At 37.6% G+C, this 17,421-nt stretch overlaps 1 protein-coding gene across 3 annotated transcripts in view; it reads left to right on the top strand.

Moving 5' to 3' along the window:
• Rsrc1 (arginine and serine rich coiled-coil 1) overlaps nt 1-17,421 on the top strand; it is a 368,715-nt gene that overhangs the window by 286,954 nt on the left and 64,340 nt on the right. For all 3 annotated transcript variants that reach the window (XM_078043500.1, XM_078043497.1, XM_078043498.1), the window contains exon 7: nt 15,320-15,388. In XM_078043500.1, coding sequence (XP_077899626.1) covers nt 15,320-15,388 — 69 coding nt within the window. The remainder of the gene's footprint in view (nt 1-15,319; nt 15,389-17,421) is intronic.

Here is a 17,421-nt window from a genome sequence, read left to right as displayed (position 1 = left end):
TATTTTTTTGTTGTTGGTAGACCTTTATTTTATTTGTTTATATGTGTTGCTGAGAATTGAACCTCTCGCATGCTAGGCAAGCTTGTTTTTTTTAATTTGCATATTGCACTTTCACAGTGGTAAGAAATACTTTCAGCAGTTTTACTTTTAAACTAAATGATACTTTTAGGTAGGGTTTCAATAAAGTAGTGTCCATTTTATTTATTCATTTTTACCCCGTGTCTTCCCTAAAAATAGGAACACTCACACAACTATTTCAGTGTTCAAAATAGCCAGTGGGGAAAACAGAAAATCTTCCATTGTACTAAAGTGTACTTTGTACCAAATATTTCATTTTCATGAAATTATCACTATATTCTAGTTTAAATAGATTGAAATATTCTACTATAAGTAGAATCTAAAAATACTCATTTGGGATACTTTGTGCTCTGTTATTCCCTTTACTAACATTCCAACAGACAGCAAAAGAAGATAAATTATTCTTCTTGCGCCACCTAGCGGAACCCAGGGGCTGTGTACTTATCATTATATATCTAATTTGCAGTAGGCTGTACTCACTTAGCTCCTGCTCATTCTGCTCATAAGAAATTCACAAAGGAGAATCCAAAGATCTAAGCCCACTAAGATTGACTTATTTATCATGTTTTAGCATAAGAACTTTTCAATACTGACTTATTATTAATAAAACTTTTTGTTCAATTTCCTAAGGCATTGCTTAAACAAAAGATAACACATGAAGTTTGGACATTATGCTCTTCCAGTTGTATATCTGAGACTGTGTAAGATGATTACACATCTGGAAAAGCATTTTAAAAAAGAAATAGTATGAAATCAGACAGACCTTATACGACACATTTTAAATAGCTCAAACTAATTGAGCCTTTTATGATAAATTATACCAGTGTTTTTATTTGGTGAGCTTGTGTTTTATCTTTAAAAAATTACAAAATAATTTGTATCACAGAAATGCATTTGAAATGAAACAGCACTTTTATATATAGAACTGCCAGACACACTTACTGGTGTTTTAAGATAAGATGCGTTAATTCACTTGCTTTTAAAATCGCTGTCTCCTGTGTCTGAAGGGCAGCTGTTGCTTGGTTTTATGTTGTTTACATGTTGTGTGAGTGTTCAGCTACTTAACTCCTAGGTATTAATTTTGAATAATATTATTAAATTCTTAGGTCATGCTTTTGAAATACTGGCACAAGGTAAAATAAGAATACTATAGTAAGTGGCATTATGTTTTGATGTAAGAAGTATCTAATGTGAAAGAATCAAGTAGACCAGGCCCCATGTGCTCGCTGCTACTCGGAGGCTGACTTGGAGGGTCACATGAGCACAAGAGTTGGAGGCCAGCCTGGGCAGTACAGTCAGACACGGTCTCAAAAAGCAATCAGGGAAGACAATTCATTGAAGTGGGAGGAAACTGTTCCTTATATGTGAGGAGATATGGCACTTATAATAGCTGCAACCATAGTTCTGAAGATGTCTATTTGATTTGACATTTGATTATTGTGAGAATTCCTAAGGTTTAGGTCTGATATATGCTATAAATGGAAACTTCTAATACATATATGTTTCTTGATTTCAATATTGAATCTTACCCTAAACTAATTTTTTGATAAAAAGATTCACTCTTAGAAACATTGATGAGTATATTTATATATGTGTGCATACATAAATAAACACAATCAAGTTATATTTATGCAACTTCAAGATTTTGAAGTTTTGAGGAGTTTATGTCAGATTTTATTTTTAGAATATTAATATTCACATGATTAGAATGCAGTGTGCTAATTGATATAGTTTTTTGAGACTGATAATCTCAGGATATCTTTTTTTTGTCAGGATGTTCCTAAAATAGTAACATAAACAAAATTAAATTTGTATTACATTCTCAGTCATAATTTTGTATGTTAATTTATTATTTAGTTCAATACACATTTATTGAGGAGCTGATGAACCAACTCTGATTCCACACTGTGCTAAAACTAGTAAGATATCTGACCTGGAGAAATTATCAGTATAGTGGGGAAAAGACACATGGCCCCCTGCCCCTCTGTATTTCTCTCATACCTACTGGGAGAGGTGTAGGTCGACCAAGAGCAGAGCATCTCAGAGCAGGTTCCCAGGCATCGAACATCATGAAGGCAAGCATGAATGGCCAGGTGCACCCTGGAACTCAGGACTCACCTGCGAACATGCACATATGGCACATTTCCATGAAGTCGAAAGGATCTGGCACGATGGTTTACTTAAAAGTATGCACACACAACCAGACTCTGAATTTCCTCTTGACACCTCACTTCAGTTTAAAGTGGACCTATTTTATATTTCATATGACTTCTCAGAAATGTCAAAGAAACCACACATTATGTACACCTAGTTGATATTTCCCTGAACAAAATAAAAATTTTTTGCAAGAAATGTATTCACTACTAAATACATGTAAATAGGTTTTTAAAAACATACTGTGAATAGTACAGATGTGTGCACTTTTAATATGCACAATAATTACCATAAATACCAATGTCTATAAAAGTATATAGATATTTATAAATATAATGGTAATTTTTATGTGCTAAAGGTTTTGTTTTATTCTGAATGCTTGGCACACATTAACTTATGCAATCTTTACAGCAGTACTGTAGCTTATCATAGAGGTGTTTTGTCATCAGTACTACTTTCAAAGAAATTAGGCTTAAGACATTGAGAGATTGAACTTGCACCAGATCTCGTAGCTAAGGATGGGGAGACCCAAGGTTCAAACAGACAGTCTGGCTTTAGAATCCCTATGATAACGCTCAGTAATTCATTGTAACATGATGATAACTGTTTCATTAATAGATAATGCTGGGCCGGGGTTGAAATTCAGTGGTAGAGCACTTGCCTGGCATATGTGGGACACTAGGTTTGATCCTCAGCACCACATAAAAATAAATAAATAAAATAAAAGTATCATGACCATCTACAACTAAAAAAAAAAAAGTTTAAAAACAGATAATGCTATAGACGATGTCATGTTCCAATGAATGTCTTCCGATTGTTTTGCTATATATGACTGAAAACCTTTGGGTGGAGATCTCATGCAATACACTATTCTACCAAATTCCCAGGGTAGTGTATTTAACATAAATTAATGTAAACCACTACTGTTCAGCTATTTTGAAGTTACAAATCTTCTCAGCAGTTCCAGTTCATTTTCTTACCAGTGTTTTCTTACCTTTTCAATTGAAAATGGTTTGATAAAGGGTTAATTTTGAATTTATTGGCATTGGGCTGAATTTTGAGGATATAAAGGCAAATAAGAAACAAATATATTGAACAAATAATTACAATGTAATATAATTAGGGTCAAAACAGAAATACTACAAAAGGAACTAATTCTGTCAAGAATTAGAAGAGCTCTTGTAAAATGTAGAATTTCAAGAGTGAGAAATGCCTTCCAAATCTAGGATACAAAAAGGTTCAAAATTAGAAGAGTATGGAGTGTTGATCAAATTAGAGAAGGCTCTTAGATTTGAAGTATAAAGAATATGGAATGAGTGATGGCTGACTGGAGGAAATGGGTCAAATTGTCTAGTGAGGGATCGCATTGGTCTTGCTAAGGGAAGATGAGGCTGACCATTTCTGGAGAGTGCTTTATTGAGGAAAGTGACAGCTTTTACTGATCCTGCACTGCAAAAATAAAACTGTTCCAAAGAGATCCCCTAAGGCATTAGACTGGGGCTGAGTGGTAGAGCTCCAAAGCCATTCCCCAAGAGAAATAGTCCAGGCATTCTTGTGAGCTTCCAGGAACCATGGAGTTTAGAAGAGAGGGGTGCAGGCAAGCATGCCTTCCCCAAGCCAGTCAAAGTTATTCAAGGGGTGGAGTGGAGCTTATCAGTAGAGTGCTTACTCTTTGTGTGTATGTCCATCCATCCAGTCCCCTGAACCCAGAAAAGACATTCAATAATTAAGTTTTAATCATTAAGCTGTACCCAATTTCTAGTCCTTTCATAATTTATCCTAAAAAGAAGAGAAAGGTTGGTGTTATTATTTACATTTTGAAATTGGGATGACTCAAGCACGTCTTCAAATTGACTTAATAGGACATGAGTTTGGCACCAGAATTTGGCTTTTTGAATTCTAATTCATAATGGCCTTCATTGGGTTGCCTCTCACTTTTAGTTTGCTTTATCCCTTGTGCTTACTTCATTAAACTGTGAAGTCCCTTCTTCAGAACATACTGTATCTGGTATTTTTATTTTTTTGTGTTGTTTTTGTTTTTTAGTTGTGGATGGACACAATATTTTTTTTAATGTGGAGCTGAGGATTGAACTCAGTGCCTCAAACATGCTAGGCAAGTACTCTACTACTGAGCTATGACCCCAGGCCCCAGTATCTGTTTTTGACTGGCACTGACTTCTTAAAATTTTCTTTTTTTTGTAGTTGCAGATGGACATCATGCCTTTATTTGTTTCATTCTTATGTGGTGCTAAGAATCAAACCCAGTGCCTCATACATGCTAGGCAAGTGTCTGCCACTGAGCTACAGCCCCAGCCCTTACCTTCTGCTATACCATCATGAAGATAACCTCATAGTCAACAAATAATGTGTGTTGGATTTCCATGTTGATACACTGTAGAAGTGATCTGTAGCAATCATTCAACAAGAGGAGCCAAACACTAAAGCATTATAGATTCAGAGATCCCCAAAATATCTGTGCAATCTGGATCATGTGAGAGATCAGAACATGCATCTTCATTAATAACTAAGAGGTTCTGTGCTCGTTCAGCTTACAGTTCACTCTGGAAAGCAAAGGCAAGAGTTTCATTATGTGCCCAGTTTCATTGACCAAGGGGAGTAGAAGCCTCAGATCATTCCAAAGTCAGGTAGCACCTTCAGGACACTGTGGTCTGTCATCTAACAAGCTTGTGTAGCTGATTGTGAACTGTAGGTGAGAGTTGTATGTTCCAGTTAGTGGAGGCACATTGTAGCTCCTCTATCAGAAGATAGCATCCAGAAGAGCACTTAACCCACACTCTTAATAGGCTTAAATCAGGTCATGTCATAAAGCTCCTTTGGGGAGAATTTGTGGACTCGACCGTGGAAGTTCGCATTTTATCAGGGTGTTAGCATTTTTAGTGCAGAGATGTATGTATTATAGCACTCAAATTCAGCTGTTGGTCTCAGACTTAAATGATTAATCTCTCAAGTGCAGCAGCCAAGATCATAGCATGTTCTTAAACACTGAGCCTTTCATATTCCTGGGAAAAAGTCAATTCAGAAATATTGATTCATTAGTAACCTGGCAGTTTACCCCAAATTATTTGCTTTTATACTTATTTTACAATGGTGTTTTATTCATGATCTTTCTGACTTGCTAGTTAAAATTTTAAGTATAATAAATATAACATCATGGTAATATTATAGAAATACAATAAATTAAAATTATTTTAGAAGCAGTAGCAGAATTAGGTTTGTTTTATATGTTTTTCCACACAATTTATTTTAGAAGTTATTATAGTAGTGAAAAGAAGAGCAGACAGGCTTGTGATAACACTGGATCACTCATTCATTAGGTGGGTAACTTTAGGCAAATTTTTAAGCCTCCTGCAACTTATTGGGGATTATACTAAATAGCTGTATCTGAAAGTAAAGTAGGTACTTAGCACAGTGACTAACACAGCTTTTGTTTTCTTTCAGTAAATGAAACCATGGAAACAAATGCTATACATAAAAATATGTAATTCTATTCTGCCCATTATAATGTAAGAATAAAGTAAAAAATAGAAAAAGAAATATGTCCTCACTTTTTTTTAGTTGTAGATGGAAAAAATATCTTTATTTTATTTATTTATTTTTATGCAGTGCTGAGGACAGACCCAGTGCCTCACATGTGCTAGGCAAGTGCTCTACTACTTGAGCCCCATCCCCAGCTCTTGACTTTTTTGATATAGACGACTATTGCCTCTCATTCTTGATTTCTAAAGTACATAATTGCCATTTCTGAACTCGGTTCTCATTTTTTAAAAAACTGCTTACCTTTATTTACTTTTTAAAAATGTGTATTGATAGGACATTTGGAGAAAAAGAACAAGCATTACCAGTCACTTATCAGAGTTGAGGGTATGACTCCCTCAAAGACAGTGGTTCCTAGAGTTTTCCTCAGCTGCTGAACCATTTTTCTTGGAATGGAGTTATTGCGGTGGCCAGCTGACTTTAACCAACATCAAGTTGATGGATGTGCAGTAAGTCAGAGGAGCATGGGATGATGAAGTTATTTTTATTTTACATATCAGTGTTCTGAAAAAAAAAATCTGGTGTTGCCTTTTTATTAAGAATCTAAGCCTCACAGTAGTGTACCAATGTTGTTGTTATTGGATTATATTCTTTAAAGTTATTGACTTCAACATTTGTTCTTAGATTTTAGTAAATGACATTTTAACTACTGTGATTAAACAGTTTCTTCATTTTACAGAACAAAAAGTCATCAGAATTAGAGAAGAGTTATATAAACTCTCAGGAGGCAATAGGAATTTTTACACATTTGAAAAAACAAAACAAACTGACTACCAGCCATCTACATTGTGTCTTTAACTGTAACTGGGTCTTTATTCATGATCTTTCCTTGCCATTGAAATGCTCATGGGTTCTACTAGAAGAGTCAGGGAGAGAGACCCCTGCATAAGCAGGAGCGTTAGGCCCTGTGGCACGCAGCTGCAGTAATCCAGTGTTTCTACACACAGGCTTATGGATGGCTCTCAAAGCCTTTCCAACAGATGACATGGAAAATTCTGTAGCAGAAGAGAAGGGGCACAAGAAGCAAACAATTGCAAGTTTGGGTAAAAGCCCTCTGGGCCTTTTACTTCTCAATCAGAATTGAGAGAAGAATCCAAAAGACATGACACAGGAGAAAATAATAGAAGAAAAAGCTTTGTTTGGGAACATTAGAAATATGCAAATAGGAACTTGACGTAAAAGCAAACAATCCCCACTCAATATATTCCCAGTACTCATAGACTCCCATGCTGGTGCTAACAAAAAAAAAAAAAAAAAAAGGAAAGAATTAAAACATACCATATCATTTTGTAGCTTTCATTTGTCATCTCAATGAATTTATAATTTTTTAGCATCAACTGAGGCAATAGATTTAGCATATTGATTCAGTATTTCCTTTTTACCTTAGTGAGCTAATATTATAACCCCAGTTACATAGTCTTTATGCAGAAACAGTAGCTATTTCCTTAAGTAAATTCTATATGCATTTGACATAACTAGGAAGTTTTAAAATGTTTTGCAGGCATTTACTATTACTCCTGTTAATACCTAGAAAGAGATCCTGGTAGGACTGAGCCAAGACCTAGGGAAACGTTAAAGCTGCCTTAGCCCTAGCACAGAACTTTCTTTGACCTTTCATTTGTTCATCAATAAAATAAGAATAGTAGTAACTGTTGTAGATAAAATATTTATACTTAGAATTTGGGGGAATGACAATTGTTAGTTGATATTCTCTTACACTGATATTTAAAAACTCATCCAGCATTTAAGTTGAGTAAACATGTGCCATTTGTAGTAAATGTAGTAGAAAAGAATTTTCTCATGTTTTGATGATTGATCAACATTCTATAGGTGCGTGGAAGGAAGGGATGGTGCTGTTGCTTGTTGTGATTAGAATCCCTCCTGCTTTACAGTCTGCAGTAGTGCCTGTGAAGTGCTCAGATGTCTCCATCATATTCTTAGTGTCAATATAAAAAGCATTGAGAATTACAGTAAACTAAAATTTTAAAAAGTGCACATTGCTAGGTGTTTTTATTTATAGTTCATTAGAATATTTATTGCTGGGCTCCAAATTTTATATTAGGGCATCACAAAACATCTTCGGTATCTTGAGTGTGACCTTCTTAGCTGTTTAGCTACAATATTCGAGTACACGTATAGTTTTGAATAAAGGTCATATAATGGGGTGGAAAGCATACTGCAGTGGAGCCGTGGAGATGCGCTGCCTGCCTCTTCCAGGCAGATGGTTGACTGGTTGCTCTCCCTGCACGCGCTCTGTGCATGTGCAGTGGGCTCACACTTGTTTTGTCAAGTCAATAGAATCATTCAACGGAGCATTCAGCTTGCTTTCATTCTTTCATTGGCTTCGTGTTATTTCAGAATACTACACAGTAACTATTTAGCCACTTCCATATTTAGATTATTTCCATCTTTCTTTTTTCTTTACAAAAGTGCTATCCCTGGATACACATCTTCAACACTGTGTAGTTATTTCTGCAGAACAGGTTCCTGGAGTTGGAGTGACTGGTGGATAGTATATGTGCTTTGGGTATCATCAGGTAGGCCAGTGGCCTTCCAAACCTCCTTCACCAGCTTATAATCCATTACCAGGGGTTAAATTTATTTTGTTCTGTCATTAACTTTATATTGTTAGTCTTTATTGTTTATAAGTGTGTTGGGGAAAATATAATATTGTTTTAAATGTATTTGGTTGAGCACTGGTAACCCTGAGCATATTTTTATATGTATTTTGGCCACTTGTATAGAAAATATGACATTATTCTTAACATATAACTATCTAGCCTGAAACCACATTGAATAGAAATTTATCTTTTTAGCTTTTTCAGGTGCTTGTCCTTTTCTTAAGTTATTTTCTCAAAATTATTATCTCCTATGGTTTTCCATTGTATGGGAAAATGTGTATTTGTTTATGTTTATGCATATGCATATTTACTTCTTAAAGTTCCTTCTGTATTTCTGGTTATGGCACTTTATCCATTTCTTTAGTTGTTTGTGAGTCTTCTTTCTTATTTTTTCTTTTATCAGACTTTCCAAAAGCTTATCTGTTTTATTGATTCTTTTGAATAATATTTTTGGTTTTATTGACCAAATCCTTCAGGGGTGTTTTAGATTTGGTTAATGTTATAATTTCTGATTCTTGTCTTTTGCAGTTACCTCATCCTACTTTATTTAAATTCATATTGTTTCTGGGAGCTAATTATTTCTATTTCTATTTACATTTCCTTTTTAGTCCAGGAGTTATGTAAAGCTTTTAAAAGCTAATCCCAGGTATATAACTTTTATGTCCAGGTTGCAGAATGCATCTCCCATTGTTACTTCCCTCTACATTCCTGTGCCATCAAAGGATATGGCAACCCTGCCATTTTGCTTACTAGACCCTGTCTCCATTGATTGTATCAATGGCAAGAAAGCTTCCAAGAAGGACCAGCCAGCAGCTTGTTGCTCCTTTCAGGGATCAGCAGTGCCAGCCCTTTTCTTGCTGGCCCTGACACCTCCTGTGTTCAGTGCTTCTGCCTTTGTCCTAACCACGTTCTACAGAGGTGCGCAGAGGTCTAGTCATAATCCCAGTTCAACAGTGTTCCAGGCTTATACCTGCACTCATTGTCCTTGACTCTAGGACTAAAGTGTACCTACAACTTCTTTCATATCTGCATAGTCCTCTGAATGTGGTTGGACTCTGAGTTCTTTTAATTGTTTTTCACGTATATGTTCCCTTCTGCTTTCTGTTTTTTAAGAATTCTTCAACATTCGTGGTGGTGCAGTGTCAGAAATTGGACTACATCTAAAAACGAATTTCTGGATGAAAGTTGTTAAAACCCTTCCTTGTAAGAAGGTTTTCTCTGGAATACTTGCAACAGTCCTTTCTAGAAGTAGGAATGAGTCAGATACCCTGTCATTCTTCTCTAGTTCTTAATCCACTTAATTTCCTCAACTGGGGTACACAAAGTACTTCCCCAAATCACTTAAAACCTGACCTAAGCAAACAGGTATCTGAATCCAAAAAGCTGTGTTCCCATGGAGTCTTACAAGTACAGCCAGTGAGGATGAAGACAAATTCTGATTGGTGCTGCTAAAGACACACCCTCAGTAGTAACCTCTATGGCCTCTGGCCACCTCTGCAGCTGCTCTTCTGGTCTCTGTAGTTCAAATGAAGCAGTCACACAAGGCTTCTTTTCTGAAAAATCTTACTTTCCGAGGGTGACACAACACTTACACTGATTTTCTGAGTCCTTCTTGCCTGTTGGTTGGGAAAGTTCATTGCCCACCTGCTGAATTAGGCGAGGTGAACAGACTGCTAGCAGCCCAAGTGCCCTAAAACTATAAATGTGCTTTGTGCTGAGATCACATGCAACTCGTGAAGGAAATGCCATTTCTCATTGAAATTCAGTGACCTAGGTTCCTCCAGTCTTGTGGTTTGCCCTCTGTAGGTCATTGCTTCATCCAGTAGTGCAAGACGAAGAATGAGGGCTCTATGGGAGGCACGATGGCTGTGGAAACAGGATATGGGCCCCACATGGATTCACCCTGCGTCAGCTCTCAGTCACGCAGTGGCCACACTTATCTGCAAGGAGCTAGAATGCAGTCTGCAGACTTGAGAGGAAGTGAATACACAATTTTTGCCCCACCTGTTCTGTACCTGCTCCCAGGTAACCTGCCCTTCAATGAAGGGAAAAGAAGGGTGCACCTTCTATGGGGACTCATTATATTGCCTGAGAAAGGTCAGGAACTATCTTATCCACTTGGGACCCACCACTGCCGCTTGAATGTGTCCCCCAGAGGTTGAGTGTTGGAAACTTACCCTTCAAGGCAGTGTTGAAAGGTGGAGTCTTTGCAAGTGATACAGTCATAAGGCTGTGTCCTTACAAGTGGCTTGATGCCTTTACTAGGGGGGTGGCAGTTACTCTGCAAATGGTCCTGGATCAGAGGAGGAGTCAGGCCCTGCCACCCCCTCGTTCTCCTGCCCTTCTGCTTTCCCCCAGGTGATGGGCACAAAGGTATTGATCAGGGAAGGCCTCAAAGAAGGGGATGATATACAACTAAAGCTTTCTACATGGAGAAAGAATGGCCACCACAGCAGGAGCAGAGACAAAGGCAGCAGCAGACAAAGGCAGCATATCCCCAGGAGGCCAATCCCAAGGTCCTTGCAGCTAAGAAGGGGCTGATTAGTCTCAGGCATGAGCTGAAAACCACATGGAGGTCAGGTTCTGAATGCTGTGGGTGGCATGCCGAGTACTCTGGATCTATCTATAGATTCACAGATCCACGGAGCCATGTGTATGACAGGGTGCCTTCAGAAGGAGTTTCAGCAGAAAGTGGTCGTACTTGTGCCTTAGAGCCTTTCTCTGTTGCTTCTGGGATACAAAACAGTGAACCCATTTCTTACCCAGTGGTAACATGAAAAGGTCACTGAAGCACAGGATTAATTGCAGAGATGGAGTAGGAGCACCCATCTTGTTCAGAGTAAAAGAGGCGAGGACCTCAAAGTGAGCATCGACAGTAAAAGTGGAAAGGAGGAAAGGGCACTAGAGACAGTCCATGGAGGAGGGTCTGATGGAACTGCCAGCGAATCAGAGGTAATGCAAGAGCTGAGTGAAAATTTCACAAGTTTTCAATTCAGAGATTGGGTAACTGCTGAAACTAGGAAGTACCAACGGAAGAGAAGCAAGTTTAAGGGCAAGCTCATAAGTACAACCCTGGGTATGACTTTGAAATATCTATGTGGAGATATCTAGGAACTGACTGCAAGAATAGTTGTAGTACTTAGAAGAGAGGCTGGGGATAGACTCAGCTCTGATAGTGCCTTGGATCCTGTTCAGACCATCCACACACACCCAAGAACAGGACTCCAGGAATCAAAAGGTGGGCAACAGAAAGAGCAGTCAGAAAAGGTCAGTGGAGTTTCTGAATTGGAGCATTTTTTAAAAGATACAGTTGGTTAGCTTCTTTTTAAAATGGAGAGACTTTAACAGGATAAAACTAAGCTAAGCATTAGACTTGGCTACTGCAGAGTTTTTAGAGACTATTACAAACTCTGTGGGGGCAAAAGATGGTTGGGGGTGAGGCAGTAGCTTTGTTTAAAGAAGAATGAATATAGTATAGGACTTGCAATACTTGAAGTTGTTTCATTCTGAGGATAGGAAGAGGGAAGCAGAAAGGACCTGGAGGATTTGGAAAGGAACAAGTTTAAAGTACAAATGGGTGACTAGACTTCAAACAAGGCCAGAAAGATCTAATGAACATAAATGCTTGAAGGTGAATAGGAGAAAGGCTAAGGAAATACAGGGGAATCAGGGAAGCTAGTTTCAGATGATTGGTATTTGAAGCGGAGAAGCTATAGCGGGCTGTAGGCAGTGAGGACAGACACCTGCTGTGGAAGCTGACTAATCATGTGCCGCCTGGGATGGCCATGTCAATTTCTGTCTCACTGGGTTTTGGTAGAACCTATACTGTTCATACACTAATTTTTTAGTAACCTCTACAGTGGAGACGGGGGAAAAAGAAAAAAGGACAGGGGTGGGTCAGACATATTGGTAACAGCTTGGCCAAACTGCAAAGGCATGAGGGGAGTCAGGATGTTATAGGCATGGAGTTGAAATGGTTGTCTTGGGTCTGGGGTATCAGTCATTCTTGTGTTGAGGTGAGTGAATACCATAGACTGGCTAACTTACAAAGAATCGAGATTTATTTAGGGCTGGGGTTGTGACTCAGTGGTAGAGCAACTGCATGTGTGAGGCACTGGGTTCCATCCTCAGCACCGAGAGAGAGAGAGAGAGAGAGAGAGAGAGAGAGAGAGAGAGAGAGAGAGAGAGAATGCTATCATGTCTATCTACAACTACAAAAAAATTTAAAAAGATTTATTTAGCTTGTGGCTCTGGAACCTGAGAGGTACGGAATAGAGGGGCTGTGTCTGGTGAATGCCTTCTTGCTGGTGGGGTCACTCTGTAGAGTTCTAAGGCAGCATAGGACATCACATACAATAGACAGCTCACCTGACTTTTAAACAGACCCACTTATAAAGTGACCACTTCCCTGTTCATCCAGAAATCATGGATAGGTCCATGTAGTCATGAGGGCAGCCCTTGTGACCTAGTCACCTCTTCAAGGGACCCCCTAATCCGCTCTCTTGGAACCTCACAATGAAGAATAAATTTTAGCATGAGTTTTTTGGGGGTACACAAGCCATTGCATCCAGGTTCAGTGGTGCAGGGTGCAAATCCTGGAAGGAATCTGGGAACTCCAGACAACTAGAAGTTGTATACATGATGTGCTTTGGAACAGGTGCTACTGTAAAGTCCAAGGTAGATGGTGGACCCCAAGAACAGATCTTACCACTCACCATTGCGCTCCATGGGGCCAGGTTCTATGTTACATCTAATGGGAGTCAGTCTATATCTGTGCAATGGAATTGCCACCTTTTAGATAGTTTAGAAATTTTCAGAATAAATTAAGTTATGTATGAATGACCATTAGTTCTGCTTCTTTTCAAATCTTAATCATAAAGCAGTTAGAAAGAAAAAAAAGTGCATTTCTTTCAGAGTCCCTTGATAATCAATGAGAAATTTGGCCTAATGATTCAATTTGAATAAAGATTCTCTTCAAGTGAATTCATATAGATTCTTTGTGGACATTGATTATTGATGAAATTTTCAAATGTGTGCTTTTAAGATTATTACCTGTGTTATTTCAATATAATTCAAAAGATTTTTTTTATTTATATACACATACACACTTACACTTGGGAATCTCAATGGACAATGGGATTCCGAATGACAGAAAATATTTAACCACAGCACCAGAGCCATTTGCAGTTTTAAAAAATAAAACAATATTCCAATGAATTGTCCATGTATAGCAACAAATCAGTAAGAAAGGACAAACCCGCATAGTGAAGTAGATAAATCAGATTTAGGCAGGCTAGTTTATTGAATTTAAATTGTGCCCAGTTGGCCCAAGAGCTATATATAAGCAATCCATCTTACGTTGTTAATGGAGGTTCTTGAAATCCACCTGATGTTTGCATTATTAAATTTCAGCCTAATGAGCTCTGCTAATACATATTGAAGATGGTTGTAAGGAGTAGAATGTGAATCTGAGCGGGATAATTTGAAAGAAACATAAGCCGAGCATTTTACATGACTCAAGGGGTATATCTACAATTACACATATAACCAAAATTGAATTTAAATGGAATTTCTATTATCCTTGTCCTTCTACTAGGGAGAATGAAGTGTAAATGAAGTAAAAGTCTTTAGAGTTACTGGTGGTTTGTTTTTATTATCTAATTTAATAGATTCTTGCAATGATACAAAGTGGCATAAAAGTTTTAATATTTCATGACTTTAAATGCAGTCTAAGTGTGCATAAAAGCCTGTAAAGGGAAGCAGATGTCCTTGTAATTGGATATAGCTCTTAATAGCACCATCATATCAGTTTTATCCTTTAAGAAAAGTGTTAATATTGACAGTGAAGAAAAATCAGACTGAAGAAAAATAGTTTTATACGAGGCATATATTTTCTTTAAATTCCTCCTATAAGTCAGGTTTTAGACTTTTAAAGGATGTGTTGATTTTGAAGAGCAAAACATAGGCAGAATAAACTGAAGAGCAAGCATGCTTATTTTTTAAATCACAGTTTACATTGCCATTATCAGTATGATAAAGACTCATCCAAACTTTAATGCTGGCAGAGTTTGACTTTTTTTTTTTTTTGACGAGGCAATACTTTTTTAACTTAATATTTCATCAAGTATAATGCTATTAGAGACTTATTTTCACTTAGTTCACTCATCAGGCAGTGAGACAGCAATAAAGGAGAATCGCTCCTTTGAGACATTAATGCTTTGGAATAAATGATGTGCTAGAACAGAAATTTAATTAATTTACAGAGTATATTGATAGTCCCTTGTTACTGTGCTGTATATTTTTAATCTTCTTTAACATCTGTAGTAAAGTGTTTGAAAACCCTGCAGTCGAGCAACTAGTAGATGATTAAGTAATAAGGGAAGAGGCTTCTAGAGGGAGAGAATCTTCCTACCAAATACTGTCATACAAGACTAAAGAACCTCTGCTTGATGTGCAATGAGGAAGAATATGCTGGCTGATTTGATACCACTCCACAGACAGTGCAAGCTGCTTATATTTAAAATGCAAACTGTGGTTTACGACTTCCTCCAAAGTTGACAGCAGATGTCTGACACAAGTCAGATGACTCATGGTGACCAGCAGTCTTCCCATTCCTAGGCCTTTGCCTAGCCTGTGCTTATACTCACTTTATTTTTTGTACAGAGATTATCTTGAACTAAGCTTCGAAGATTCTAAATAAGTATTCTGGATATTTATTCTGCATAAAAAAATGTACAGATGTATTTTAGATATTTAGCTGCCATGTGTCTTCTGACCACGTCACAGAAATAATTAACAAATTCCTATTTCCTTTTCTCAGTATTTTAATGCATGATTAATAATTAAATTAAAAATGTATAATAAATAATATACACAAAATAAATACAGAAATTTCTTTGTTTTTGGTACAGCAAAAGCTGATGAAGCATTGAAAGCCAAAGAAAGAAACGAGGAAGAAGCAAAGAGAAGAAAGGAAGGAGGTAAAGGCCCATTTCATTGCTTTCCCTGAGGGGTCCCTGTATGGCATGGTTCTGGCCCTGCAGAGCCTGTGCCTGTGCCCTGCATGGGCCTTACCTGTAAGTACCTTCTCCGCCTTGGATACTGCTCTTTGCTGGCATAAGACTGCCTTTATGCATCCAATGATAGAACTTAGAGGATGTAAAATTAACACAGTAGAGCCGATATTGTTTTCTTTCCTTCTGACTTTTATCTTTATAATCAACACATTATCCAAATCAGTCATGGAAATAATTGAATTTACCCACATCTTCAGGAGTATTTAGTAGTGAAGAAAAGCCCTTATCAATACAACTCTTTAAAACGCTTTTAAGAGTGAGTTATGAAATCTGAAATGGTTATGAACGCTTTTAAGAGTGAGTTATGAAATCTGAAATGAAATTAGCCATGGTTCAAATTAAGAAATGTTCTCTCCTCTCAATAACATGTGGGCCATCTCTCCACGTGTTATGCAAGTAAGCCTAATCAACTCTGTCTCTACTTTGATTTGCTGTATGTGATTGTTGTAGATGCAGCACAGAGGCTTCAGCACAGAGGCTCTACACACACTGCTACACATTACAGGGTGAGCCCCAGGCAGCTCCTCCTCAATAAGTTAGGGCAGTGATGTGCTTGGACCAGCCATCATGCTACTTTTGCAGAAAAACTATTTCCCTGAGCTTTTGAGAAGCTAAAGGCTAGTAGTTGATGTATGAAAAAGTGCTGGCTTTGAGTGCTGTTATCTAAGTCTAAAAGTTGGAATTTTTACCTTAATAATACATGTGTTTTACCAAAACAACCAGGAAAGAAATGTGCATGCTCAGCTTCTGGTTAGACACTTGAGAATCCAGGAGCACCTGAAGTGTTGGCCTGTGAAGGCTTAGAATTCCATTTATCTTGAGTTCCCCAAAGCCACTCCATACAGAACCATGAAGGCTAAGTGACAGGTCTCTACAGGTAGATGCCTTCCAACTATGCAATGGATTTAGGCCTGTAGACAGTAAACGTGTATGGTGATCTTACCTTATTTGACCCCCATAAATCCCAGCTTATTCTCTTATCCAGGATCAACTAATTTGATGTCATACTGAAAAAAGAAACCAATTCCAAAGGCAAAAGTCCTCAATAGATTTCTCTTCTTTTGTCTTCTTAAAACATATGTATTGGCATTGTTACTAAGAGATCTGTTCTGTTTCAGCTACACTTATGGTGTGCCTGCGGGACAAGTGGCTATGATCCTAGATGCAGAGTAATCTAAGCAGATTTAAGTACTTTTGCATTATGGTTGTTCTGATCCATGTGCTTAATGAATAACATAATGGCCCTTATAAAACACCGGGGTACTGAAGATCACAAGAGTAGTACTGCTATCAACCAACAGTGAAAGTATGTTGCAAGTTTAATGGGCAAGGTCCTGCTTTAGAGAAGGGACATGATGATATTGGCTTAAACCTTCAAAAAGATCATCTAGAATCCACTGCAAGCTCAAGGTTAACACAGCAATGGCTCAGATGGTGTAAACTTAAAAATGGGGGTGTTATTTATTACCCCAAATTATGACTTTTGGCTGGGCATGGTGGCACACACCTATAATAATCCTAGCGGCTTTGGGAGGTTGAGGCAGGAGGATCACACATTCAAAGCCAGCCTCAGCAATTTAGTGAGGCCCTAAACAACTTAGCAAAACCCTGTCTCAAAATTTTAAAAGAAGCAGGCTGAGGATGTGGCTCAGTGGTTAAGTGCTCCTAGGTTCAATCCCCGGGACCCAAAAAAGAAAAAAGATGTTGCGGTATTACTAATCTCATCCCATTAGTGCATATCTTACATAGAATCATCTTGATGCTGTTTTCATAAAAAGAAGGGCACTGATAGTAACCACAGATTTCAAAAATTCTAGGTAATTTATTATTATGAAAATGTATAATGTCCTAGTGAAAGAAGTTTTCTAAAATACTTTAGAATCCTACATTTATATGTTGACAATTGACATTTTAATAGTTTTTTCATTAAATTAGTT

This window comes from Ictidomys tridecemlineatus, chromosome 3, assembly GCF_052094955.1.
Source record: "Ictidomys tridecemlineatus isolate mIctTri1 chromosome 3, mIctTri1.hap1, whole genome shotgun sequence".
NCBI lineage: Eukaryota > Metazoa > Chordata > Mammalia > Rodentia > Sciuridae > Ictidomys > Ictidomys tridecemlineatus.
This window is presented reverse-complemented; position numbering and strand designations above follow the sequence as displayed.